Below are 12891 nucleotides of genomic sequence, written 5' to 3'. Positions count from 1 at the left end.
GGGCTTCTTTCAGGCTTCAATCCACATGAGTTCTGCTACCTGATGATTTTGCTTCTGGGTGTTTAAAAGCTGAGTATTTGTACTCACTTCTAGGGACCAAATGAGAAGCTGCTTTGGCTATCTGTTTCCCAGATACTGCAGATTGAATTCCAAGGGCCCCGATGATGTGCAAACATGTGCTTTCTCCCTGTTCTACTCAGCAGAAGTCATGTTGCCATGCCTGGCTGCAGGTCCTTGGGAGCGCTGATGTGGCTGCCTAACCTCCAGCCAGGTTAGAGGTGTAAGTGACTTGGACATAAATAAAAACCAAAATCCAAACAAAGGTGTGGCTCACTCAGGCAAAAGTATTTATACACTTCAGTTTGCTCTGGAACCATCCCACTGGTATTTCTTTAATTGAAAAAAGAAACTTCAGGCAGCATTAAGCATCCAAAATGGAGCGATGGAGCCAATAGCCAGGTGCGCTGTGCCGAGGAAACAGACTATATATTTATTTACAACTCTTAGGACAGAGATAAGCCTTTTTTTTTTCCTGCATACTTGCAGGAAACGGCCTCTCCGAGTCGTACGTACGTGCCCTCAGCCGCCACGGGACGGCTTTGCCAGCAGACACCTTCGGCACAGCCGCCGGAGCGTTCCGTAGCGCTCACCGCGCTGCACGGGCGCAGTTAACGCGACTCATCCCGCGGCACCGCACCGCAAGGTCACCGGGCAGCGGCCGCCGTCACCGCATCACCCCGAGGATGTCCCCAGGGCGCGGCGCCCGGGCAGGGCACCCACAGCCCTTCTCCGCGCCGCCTCTCCCGCGCTCCCCGGCCAGGCATCCCCGGCTCTGCCTCCACCGCGCTCTCAATAACGCCGCCACGGCCTCGGTTTCCCCCGCTGCCCGGAACTGGCTAGGAGAAAATGCCGCATCACAGCGCCGGGCTGGCAGCTGCTTGCCCGCGGCCCCGAGCATCGCTGGGGAGGGGGCCGGCTGAGCCCGCTCCCGCCGCGTCCCCGCGCCGCCCAGCGTATATAGGGGCGAGCCGCCCGTCGCCCCTCCGTTAACTTTCCCGCATTCCGGCGCGGGGACCGCTCGGGGCCTCAAACTTTCCGGGCGCTGCCAACCCCGCTGCGCTGCGGGGGGCGGCGCGGCCCCGCGCTCGTCCCCCGGCGGCGTCGGGCGCCGCTCCGACTCCGGCCCGCCCCGCACGGGAGTGAAGGCGCCAGGCTCGGGCGGGCTGTGCTGCTGTTGCTCCCGCAGCCGCCGCAGCAGCAGCCGGAGGAGGATGGAGCCGGGCAAGGAGCCCCGAGCGGCGGCGGCGGCGGGGGAGAAGCCGAGCGAGCCCGAGCCGGCCGTGTCCTTCCAGGCCCGGCTGTGGAAGAACCTGCAGCTGGGCGGCAAGGGCCGGAGCGGCGGCGGCGGGCGGGCGGCAGCCGATCGCCGCACTGCGGAGCCCCCCGCCCCGCCGGCCGGCGGCAAGGCGGACCCGCTGCCCCCCGCTCGTTGGGCCGGCTTCAGGAGGCGGCGGCAGGTGCTGGACCGCGTCTTCTCGTCCTCCCAGCCCAACTTGTGCTGCTCGGCCGCCGAGCCGCTGGAGCCGGGCGGCGAGTCTGGCTTCGCGCTGCGCCGGCTGCGCGAGCACCTGCTGCCTCAGGGCAAGGGACCGCCGCCCGCCCGCCGCGAGGGCCCCGCCGCCGCCCCGCCGCCCCCCGCGGCACCCAATGCCGGCGGAGAGCAGGGGCCCCGCGGCGGGAAGGAGGGACGGCGGCCTGGGGCGCACCTGTCCCACCAGAAGAGCTCCTCACTGCCCAGCACCGCCTGCCTGGAGCAGCTGCTGCACGGTTCGCCCACCGCCGGCCGGAGGACGAAGCCGCGGGCGGAGGAGGCCGACGGCGGCGCGGTGAGTGCCTGCGGGAGGGACGGACGGACGGACGGATGGATGGGGAGAGCCGAACCCGTCCCTCGAGGCGGCCGCCACCGCGTCCTGCGGCGGCCCCGAGCCCCTCCCTGACGCGGGGCCGGGCCGGGAGGGGCGGGGGGCGGTGGCGACGAGCCTGGAGCCCCGGGTTGGAAGGGCCGGGCCGGGCGGACCTGCGGCGCGCAACTTTCCGCGGAGCCGCGTGCTGTGCCTGGCAGCGGCATGCCGCCGGGACCCCGCGCTGCTGGAGCCGTCGAGCGATGAGCGCTGTCTGTTGACGCGTTTTAAAGATGACTGAATATACATAAGAGCGTGGGTTGCTTTTTCAGCGCTGTTCCGTTCAGTAAAGAAACAGACCTTTTGTTTACAAAACATGCCAATTGTCATTTACTTGTGATGGCATTACTCTCCTTTTGGGTAAGGTGCAGTCATAACATTTGGAAAGAATACTGCTAATGACAGCAGAGCAGCACGGAGCTTTCCAACAGTCGTCTGTAATGAGCAGGACCATGGCCAATTTCTCTCAACACTTACTAGCGTTTACTCGGACTGTGCCTGTGTACCAAAACTGCTCTTTCTGATGTTAGATAGAGCTTGTTGTGTCCCTTGCATACTGGTGGAGCTTACAGCTGTGGATTGTGGTGTTTATTCTGAGGGGTTGATTGGAAACAGCCGTTCTGTGATTTCTGATCAGCAGCACATCCTCTGTCCCTCTTGTCTCCAGAGGTACCATCTCACTCAGGTTATTAAATCTGATTTAATTCACCAGCTTCACTGGGCTACAGGACAGCAGGAGGAATGCAGTTCCAATTATAAAGCTCTGTTGGATGTCCTCCATCTGCATCTGGTGCTCTCCAGAGGTTTGCATGGAGTGAGTTGCATCCTCCGTGGCTGCTGGGGTTCCAGCTATAATGTCTTTCAGAACTTGGACTCAGCGGTCCTTATGAGTCCCTTTCAACTCAGGATATTCATTGAATCAGGTCCCCTATGCTCCTGGTTCAGCCGGGTTCCCGCAAACCTCCATCTTGGCTACAGCCCTATTGAAATCAATATTAATAAGGTTCGTATGATTTAAGTATCTTATGGTGTCAGCCATCAGGTGAGAAAGTGACCTGCTTGAATTAAGTGGATGTCCACAGTGATCCAGAAATTGAACAGCTGTGACCCTCAGTGTGGAGAAGGTACCAGGGCTTCCCTCCATCTAGATTCCAGCCAAATCTCAAATATGTTTTAAAGCAAGTTTTAATTCTAGCAGTATCTCAATGGTCTTTTTTTTTTTTTCTAAGACATCTCTTTCACATAGTCATATGGGAAAGCAGTATGAAATTCTCTGAGTCTCCTTCAGACTTCACACACATTTATTGTTGATTTTTTTTTTAATTATATTTTTCTGTAGCAAATATGTTCTTAGTACATATTTTGATGAAGATGAGAGAGGGGGAAAGTAAAATCCTCAAATTAAGTTTGTTATGCTTTTAAGCTAAAGCTGGGGAGCTGTAGCAAGTGTAAGGGAGCAGAAGTTATGTAGCAAGTGGGAAGACATGCCATGGAAGTTGCACTGCTCTGTGGACTTAATTTTGGAATGTACTTCTTGGTGCAGGCAAAATATTTGAGAGCAGTTTGAACAATGCTACTGGTATAGCAGTATTTCACTGAACACTAGCAGTACAGCATGTGCCTGGCTTTCTGGGAATGGGGTGGATCTCCCATTGCTGTGGATCTGACTGGTGCTTTGCTTCAAGGGAAGATAGATACTCAAGCTTGCTGTCTTATGCAAAGAACAACGTCACATTTTAACAGTAAATCCTGATCTGGTTCTCTTTGGAAGACTGCATACTTCTCAGAGCTGCCCTTGGATTGTTTTGAATATATATGGGCATCATAACCAGTATGCAGGAAACCTAGATTCCTTGTAGCCAGAATATAAGTTTTGTTGACTAGAACCAGGAAATAAGCATGTGTGTGATTAAGTATCATTCTTCTTCTCAGGTTACTGCAGCAATGGGGGCGGGCAGGCAAGGCTGGGGCTGCAGCTCAGCCTCTGGATGTGTAGCCATAGGGAAGGAAGCTTCATTAGTTCTGCTGCTCACAGAAGCATTTGTTTAATTAATATGGCATCCTTCAGACCTATGTTTATGGGTCTTCAGGGCCAAAAATCAGTTAGAGTGGTTATTGTATAAATCCAGCATGATGCAAGGAGGAGGGATAAGGCAGTGAGAAAAACCTGGAGGGGTGTATTCTGACTGTCTGTCTCTCAATAATAGAAAACATTTTTGTAAAAAAGTTGGTACAAGAGTGAGCATTGTGTCTCCTGGGGGGGATCTGCAGGATCAACAGATGAGTGCAAGGAAGTCGTGTGCTCAGGGTAAGAAACGTGGCATTGTACCAAGGCACTGAAAACAAAGAAGGGGAAGAGCAGTGATTCTATTAAATAGAAACAGTAGCAGGGACAACCTGAAGGAGGCCTGATGGGAGGAGAGCTGAGCAGGGCATGGAAGAGGATGCCTGAGTGGCATACCATGCCTGGTTTTCTGTCTGTACAGTATAAATCCATAGCTGGCATAGAGCCTCTGGGGTCAGTGCAGTTATGCTAACGGAAATCTTGTCTTGTTTGTTCTAATTCGTGTATCTTCCAGGTCACGTTTCAGTAATTGATCCAGCCACTGAAGGCAAAAGAGCAAAATAAAAGGGAAAGCAAATGATGTTGGTGAAAGTCTGCACTGATAATGCCTCATGAGAATCTTAGTTGGTAAACAGTTGGCACTTCAGACTTGAAAGAAATCAAACATGGGAAGGCAGAGGGCATTAGAAAACCTGAACACCTCCGACCTCCAAGAAGTCCTTTTTTCTGAGATAATGCTAATATGAAAGAAGAAGAGTTGGAGGCAGTTAATTGGTGCAGATGTTTGGAGAATGATTTGAGGAGAACAGTTTTCTGAGAGACTACAAGAGTAAAATTTTAGGCAACAGGAGAGAGCCGTCTTTTGGGAGTCTGGTCATTGTCATGTAGAGAAGCAGTGGGTGAGACAGTGTTCAAGCTAACTGAATAGAAATTACATAGAAATAGCAAACAGGAGAAAAAAGTTGTTGCTGAAGTTCATTTCTTTTTTTTTTTCTTTTTTTTTTTCCCTTTGTTTTTCAAAGAAGTTGCAGTTTCTCAGGGCTGTTTTCCTAGAGTTTAACTAGACATCCAGTCCTATCAAGGGATGTTGTACACTGCCCTATTCCCTCATTGTATTAATTTCTGATAAACTGTTTACCTTCCAGCAATTTGAGATGCTGAAGTTTGTTTGTCCTGCTCTTTCAGACTCTGACCCATCTGTCAATTTACAGTGTAGTAATACCATGTGTACATTGCTGATATGAACACTAAGAGGTAGCACAAGAGAATTGTATTTAGTTATAAATTGTATTTAGTTATATCCTGAAGCCTCTGCTTAATTAATTGGAGATCTCCTTGCAGTTTTTAAAGTGAGCTGTATCAGTTTTCAAAGTTGGCATATTAGCATTTTTCCCTCTGTGAAATACTTATCTGTGAACTCATTTAAAGTTGCTTTTTTTTTTCTTTTTTTTTTTCCTGCCTTCACTCATAATCTGTAAGGCTGCCCAGAATAAAATTATGTTGTTGGGAGTAATATGTGGTTGGTGAGTAGGAGTTGCAACAGTCTTCTGCTGAAGGAACAGCAACAGAAAGGTTGTTTAGTCCCCAGTGACTGCTGTGGCATAGTAACTTCTGGTGTAGGACTAGTAACAAGCCACTTAGCTGAATTTCAAATGTCTGTGTTGAAACTCTACTGATTCATTTAATGCATTTCATAACTTTACTGAGTGGTGTTGAACTTGTGAGGTATGAAAAGCCAAATGCCTAAACATAGTTGTAGCATTAAACTCTTTCTCAAGAAATGCTGAAAAATATTTTTTTTTTCCCTGCTGCTGATGTGTTGGATACAGAAAATGACTGTACACAGCAGTAAGACTTGGTGTCAGTTACTGCCATGATGCAAAGAGAAGCACTTCTTTAGAGTTTTGGAAAATAAAACAATTTTAAAGCTGGCAGTGTGTCAGTCACATTACATCTCTGTAGGTAGTTTAATTTAACTGTTTTGTCTCGTGATGCTAATATATTAATAGACCTGAGTATCATCTTTTTTTTTTTTTTTTTTTTTGATGAATGGCTAGCTGGCCCTTGTCAAGATGGCTGAGAATTCTGCACTGATCTGAAGACTAAGGTTTGGCGTTTCCTATCTAATCTCTTACTATTGATTCTAGATCTCAGTGATTTTGGTATCTTCTAGGAAATTTTAAGAAGGTAACTAACGTAAGCCCTAAAGCTGTAATTTTAAATAAGAAGCAATTTCCCATGTAGCTCAGCTCTGACTCTTGAAAGGACAGAATAAAAATGGCAAACCTTATTTTAGAACTCAAGTTCCCTATGTTTCAGCTTTCTGAAACAAACAAAAACTTACCACCTACTTTAGAATGCTGTTACACTTAGCTCTGCATCCAAAGCTGTTTGAAGAAAATGTTGGCTTTACTCTTTATTAGTTAATAATTAAATTGATTTCCTAAAATATTCAATTGGGATGGCTCAACCTAACTACTCTAATCCATTTTCCCTTTGTTTAAAAATGGAAAGAAGAGGCCAACAGAAGAGGAAAGAAAGAGAGTAGTAGATACTTAATATTTTTGTTACTGATTCCCTAAAAGATGATAATGTTCTGTTTGTATTTCTCTGTAATCAAATTCTTCTGTGGATTGCCACATTCGTTGCCAGTCACTGACACTAAGGGCAGCCTGGTAATTGCTTGGCATTTTATCCTTAGAAATGAGAGTGTGTGTTCAGAGCTTTTTTTTCCCTTAAACACAGTTCTTGCTCTGATGCGTGTGAGGTTTAGCCTCTGTAATGCTTGATGCAAAACATTTGGATGTTGTTGGCTGTTGTGTGGTGTTTAACTACACGTTCTCCCTTATTGCAGTGTGGGAAGTCCTTAACCACTAACCTGGATAACAAGCACTGTAGCTCAGTGCCGGCTGTTTAGTTCTTTGTCTGTTAATGATTCTTACTTGTGGACTGGTGTCTTCTATCCCAGAAGATATGGGTTCCCACAAAAGAAAGATGTTATGTAAACACAGTCACAGAAAGATCAAGTCACATTGGTTCATGCTCCTTGTGAAGTGTTTCTGGCCAATAGACCCATTTTAAAGAAGCATCTTGACAGTGGTTTTCAATGGCAGCTGTAAATGCAGTGCACTTCCAACCAGGAGGAGTGCATTGGTGATCATGAGATGGGGGTAAAATACAGATTTCTTGATTTTGTCAGCTTTGGGATTCTGTTGTTACAAGACTGAAGATTTTGTTTCTCAGTAGGAAGAGATGTTCTGTAATATATGGCTGATGTTTCTACCACCTACTCTCAAGTGGATTTTTATCAGCTTACAGTTTGTCTGCTGCTTCTCCCCAGTTCCTGCCTCACTGACATAAATGTTATTTTTGTACTGACCTTATCCAGGTAAATAGTCTGTCTCTCCAGAACTGAACCTTTTTTTTTTTTTCTTCCAGAAATGTAGCAGAGCAAAAATGTTTGAATTATAGGCACCCTATTCTGATATATTTTTTTTCATTAGCAAAATATGTGCCATGAATGGTGGACATTATTGTGCCAGGTGATGACATAGGAAAAGCTCTGTATGTGTTTTCTGTTGCCTATAGAAAGGAGATTTTGAGTGCTAAGACACCAGCACTGTTTTGTTGGACTGTCAAAATGTTCAAGTGTTTGCAACAATCCTCTTTATTTTGTTGTTGGAAAGTGAAAAGCTTTGTAAGCAGAATTTGTTCCTTCCTTCAGTTTATGTCATCTGTAATGCTTGGTTACTACTGTACATTTTTTTTAAATGACATTTTGTTTTTTTGAGATCACATGCTCCCTATTTTTCCCTCTTACACGTTATCTCCTTCCTATTAAGATCAGAAGTTGCTTAAAAAATTCATTACTTCTGAATGAAGTCTTGTTTTTCAAAGTTTACTCAATTTGAAACTATACTGTATTTAAATCTTATTTAAATCCTTGTGGTTTTTCTGTAGCCTTCCTCTGCTCATTCAGAAGGGCAGAGAGAGTACATGTCCATTCAGAGAAACTAACCAAATTCAGTCACTTGTTTAACTGTTTGCACAGCAACTGGAACTTAGACACTTCATAAAGCTGAATATCATACAGCTTTTGAAATGCAGCATTCAGACTCTGTTCTCTTCACTGTCCTATTCAGGAGAAGTTCTGCAACTATTTCTCAAGAAAAATCATGCTCAGAAATGAGTCATGAAATGCAATATCAGGAGAATTAGATGCTTTTTCAGAGAAAAGCTGAGTGCTATTTACATAATGCATTTGGCTTGACCTTAAAACCAGGCTATGGATGGGATCCATATATTTTTTATATAGGTGATCTGTTTGACCACTTCACTGTCTCCTCTGTGTTTGTGAGCAGGTGACTGTGTTAGGCAAAGATGAATCCCATAAAGGTTTGCAAACATTTGATGAACAAAATATAATTAATGCACCTTGTGGAGATATATGTATACATTTTTGCTGCTTGTCCAATTAAGCTGTACAAAACCTTGTAATTAATTAATATCTGTAATATGTCCCCACCTTGTGCAAGTGGTTCTGTTTCATATCTGTCATGTAGTAGACATATGTACCCATGAGATGTCTCTCTGTTGCTTCAGTTCTATTATTAATTCAGCAGCTAGACTGCCCTGTAACTAATGATAAATTTTTTATGAAGTTAGGTTTTACAGAAATACCCGGCATCTTCTGAGTAATGTAGAGAATCCAGACATCTTACTGGTAAGGTGCCTTATACCATAGTTTATCTAATAAGAAAAGGAAAACCGTAGCTGATGTCTTGGTAGGTGACTGCAAGCCAGGTGCTCTTTCTGAGCCTTTTCTGCTTAGTACTGGATCTCACTAATGAAGGAATCAGCTGAAATGCAGTTCCTGTCTGGGCTAGCTCTGTCTCTGTTGGCAGAGCTTGGCATAGACATTGAGATCTCTTCCAAAACTAATTCTCACCCCAATTTGAACAGGATTTCATCTTCAGTTGTAGTGAAGTCTTTGTGCTCCATCTGTGAAGCATAACTGCCTTCCCACGTCTCGGGGATTCTTCTTTATCCCGAAACCTCTGAAGTCTATTTGTTGAAGAGTTGGGTTGAGAATTTCCTTTGATTCTATCTGGCAAATAGTTCTGTGTTCCTGGAGAGCAGGATCCAAATTCCTTCCAGCTGGAGAAAACAAGCACAGAGTTCCTGTTGTTGTATTTGCTGGGCAGGGAACGATTACCAAATGAAACTTCCTGTCCAGCAGTGAGCATGAAGTCCTAGAATGCTTGGTGAAAAGTAGAAAGAATTCTTCAACTCTCTTAATTGAAGGTGAGAAACAGAGCTTTGGCCTTCATTTTAAGGATATCCATATGCCTTTGCAACTACAGGCTTGCTGCCCACTTTCATAGACTCTTCTATTCTGTTACAGCTGTAATTCCATTTTAAAATTTTGACCGTGGTGGTGGTTTTGATTTTTCTGGTTAATTATCTTGATATATTATTAATATAAAAACAGTTTGAATGTCATTGCAGTAAGGTTTGGCTTTTGCAGTTCAGCTTTATGTTGTCTTTTTTTGTTAATAACAGTACTGCCGTCATCAAAAGTCCAGGAATAAATGTGAAGGAATAAACGCATGTGCAAAGTGTAGCCTTTGTGTGCTGCATTTAAAACAAGCAAACAACAATAACAACAACAAAAACAACTAAGAACCTCATTGATGTACAAGAATTGGGAGTTTTAATCTTTGTCATGTTTATGAGATTTGTATCTAAGATTTAACTAAGAAATGTAGTTCAGCATGCAGAGTGATAGTTAATCTTGTGCAATTGCAGTGCTAAGATTTATGTTGCAATCATTTCTGTGAGTTAGTGCCAAATAACAATGGAAACAATCTAATCATCTCTGCACTGGAGATGTTGGAATGAAAGCTTTTTACTTTTAAACTTGTATCTACAGTTGGTCATTTTGTTTATGGTGTGTGTGTGTTTGTATGTTTGTTTGTTTGTTTTTTCCCTGTTTCTTTTTTCTGTTTGAGCATCACATGCTTTGCCTGCCTGGCTTTCAGGCTAGCAGCATGTGCTATGTGGCTGTGTTTGAAGGGGATGTGCTGGCTATGCAGCAGCAATAGGACATTAGGACATACAGCACATTTCATGCAGGATTCTAGGTGACCTATTAGGTGAAAGTGTTTTAGGTTTGTTTTCATATTCTGGAAATGGGTTACTCAACTTTAGAAAGTTTAATTGTCACCTAACCTATGTACCATAAACCACTTGGAGAGGTAGCATTTCTTAGTTGCATAATGTGGAAGAACTGAGCAAATGCCCTGTTTACAGATAATTACTCATGTAATAAAAAATGAAGAATCATCCTTAAAATCCTAATGTGGTAAGGAAATAAGTGGTAGGGGTATCATCAATTATGCTGCTTTATCCTTTTTTCATTATATCCTTTTTTTCTTTTTTTTTTTTTTCCTTCACGGTATCTCAGCATGCTCAGTGCAACATGATTTTGGTTCCAAATCATTGTTTTTATTGCATTCTAATTTAACGCAACAAGTGGGGAATTTTGAGAAAATTCCTTTCCAGTGAATGTAGAATGCTGTGGAGGTTGTTCCAGAAGTAATGCTTCTTACTTCCACGGAAACCACAACAGCTATGAAGAGCAAAACAACCCTATTTCATAGAGCAGATTCTCAGCAACAGAACATGTTTTTATAACACAGTCACCAGAATTAGCTATGCATTTTTGCCAGCAATGAATAGGAGCCTGTGTGCTGTGCTCCTCAGAATGTGCACCAGCGGAGGTGACCAACTGCCATTGCTGCTTAAATGCAGCACCCACTGCCTCACTGTGCTTACATCCACTGTTTGGTCTCCATAAATGTTCAGTAAGTGTCGACGAATGTTAGTGGGTGCCATTGTTTCCGCATGGAGGAATTCAGTGACGCACCTTTGCTTCATCCACACTTCCGTGTCAGATGCCATTCTGTCAGACTGCTGCTCTGCTGCCATCTGTCACATGGCAACAACATGTAATGGGATACGAATGGGATAGTTCAACCTCTACTGCCATACTACCAGCATCCACCTCTGATGTAGTAGGCCAACACAGCAAAATAGCAAATTATTTCACAGCAGTCCTTGTAGAATAATGAATTCATGCAAAGATTGCTCTTCAAAGCCACTCATTAAAGGCTGGCATCGATCACAAGCCTTGTTAAGTAGTTTCAGGTATTCAGAAGCCAGATATTAAGCACAGTTGTGTAACTTTCTCCTGGTGCTCTGTCCTGCTGTTCCTCAGGCAAACATTAACTTAGCACCTATTTGTAGAGTGTTCTGAATAATACAAGGTATAGTTTATCAGATATTGCTGGAAGCCTCTGTCACTTGTGGAGTGGTGAGCTCACACTGAATTAATTTTATCTTTTTAGCTAGAATTTTTAAATATGCCTATCTTGGCATGTAGACTAGCCATACTCTATGTAAACTGTTTACTAATAAAAACAAGATAAAAGTATGCTTAATGATTGTTCTTACTTCTCTCTGCTTACACACTTGTTTTGCAGTCATGGTGAACGCAGATATCAAAACTGAGGTGGTATATCTCATTATTTAGAAGTCTCACTGTTTAGAGTAGTAGCACTAGTATTGCCTTTCATGGTAACCTTAGCACATGGTTTGTAATAAAATTTAACAAATTCTGTCAAAATCCTGGTGTCAGTTGCTTTAATTAGTGGAGAAGAAACAGCTGCATGTAGTGAATAAAAATTTTCCCATTTTGAAACATGGTTCAAAATATTCAGAAGAAAAGAAACAGCTTTTATTTGTCCTTCTACTGGACAGATTTTTGCACAGCCATGTGATTTGTATGCTTTTTCATTAGCAAATGAGGCAAAAGAACAAAAGGTGTTGACATCATTAATTGCACTTAATTATGGGTATTTGTCTTTCTGAGAGCAGTGATCTTGACATATTTACTTCCTGGACAACTGTGCTGATGAGTCTATACCAAAGTTTTGAGAATCTCTCTACAGAGAGATTGTGATGCTTAGGAGGAATGCATCATAGACAACGCAAAGCATTTTGGAATGGTGCACTTATTCAAGATGAAGTTATTAAAAATCTTTACAAGTCCCTTTCTAAGGAAAAGGCTATTGGTTAGCCTCTTACTCTGCCACTCAGTTCTTTTTGTAGTGTACAGGAGTAATTTCATTCTAGTATGATTGACGTGATGCATGTTATTTTCATTGTTGTTGAGTGAGCTGACAAGTGAACAGAGGGAGAAAGAAGAGATGGGAAAAATAACAGGACTGCAAGAGCCATGTCTGGGGAGATGGCCAGATATAGACAACTGCTTTGGTCTGTAGGATTGCTGCCAGCTGTCCTTGGGAAATTTTTTTAGCAAAACAGGTTTCATTTGGCTTTCAGAGTCAGTGAATACAGTGCATAGGAGTGTTGCATTTGTGTGCATGCATGCACTGAAGGGGAAGAGCAGTAGGTAAGGTGGAAAGGAATGCACAGGGAAGGTGAACAGAATCTCTTGTCTGCTGCAAGTCCTTTCTTTTCCACTTTTTGTTACTGTATGTCTTCACTGGTATGATGACTTGCATGCTAAAGGTTTACATGCTGATAGTGCTGGCAAAATAAGTCTCATTTTGGACTGTGATTCATCTTAATAGTATTGCACTGAAGTGCTGTATTATCATTGCATTAATAGTTATTCAGTCTTTCTTATTCATTTATGTATACCTCCTATTAACATTCAGCATTAGAGGCTATGTGATAGTTACTTGTGGTAAGGAAGACCTGTAGATCTGAGATATTTAATAAGAACGGACTTCATTTGCAGGAGGATATGATGTCAGAGAGCATAGTGATGCCAGATCG

At 43.9% G+C, this 12891-nt stretch overlaps 1 protein-coding gene across 6 annotated transcripts in view; it reads left to right on the top strand.

The window, feature by feature from the left end:
- Window positions 1-1122: 1122 nt before the first annotated feature.
- Window positions 1123-12891, top strand: part of MCTP1 (multiple C2 and transmembrane domain containing 1) — a 257514-nt gene continuing 245745 nt past the window's right edge. Inside the window, exon 1 of one of the 6 annotated variants that reach the window (XM_085212696.1) lies at window positions 1123-1886. In XM_085212696.1, coding sequence (XP_085068822.1) covers window positions 1272-1886 — 615 coding nt within the window. In that variant the 5' untranslated portion in view covers window positions 1123-1271. The remainder of the gene's footprint in view (window positions 1887-12891) is intronic. The other 5 variants (XM_085212694.1, XM_085212695.1, XM_085212691.1 and 2 more) reach the window with 5 other exon arrangements.

This window comes from Meleagris gallopavo, chromosome Z, assembly GCF_905368555.1.
Source record: "Meleagris gallopavo chromosome Z, MGAL_WU_HG_1.1, whole genome shotgun sequence".
Lineage (NCBI taxonomy): Eukaryota > Metazoa > Chordata > Aves > Galliformes > Phasianidae > Meleagris > Meleagris gallopavo.
Note: the sequence above shows the minus strand (reverse complement) of the source record. Positions and strands in the feature narration are given on the sequence as shown.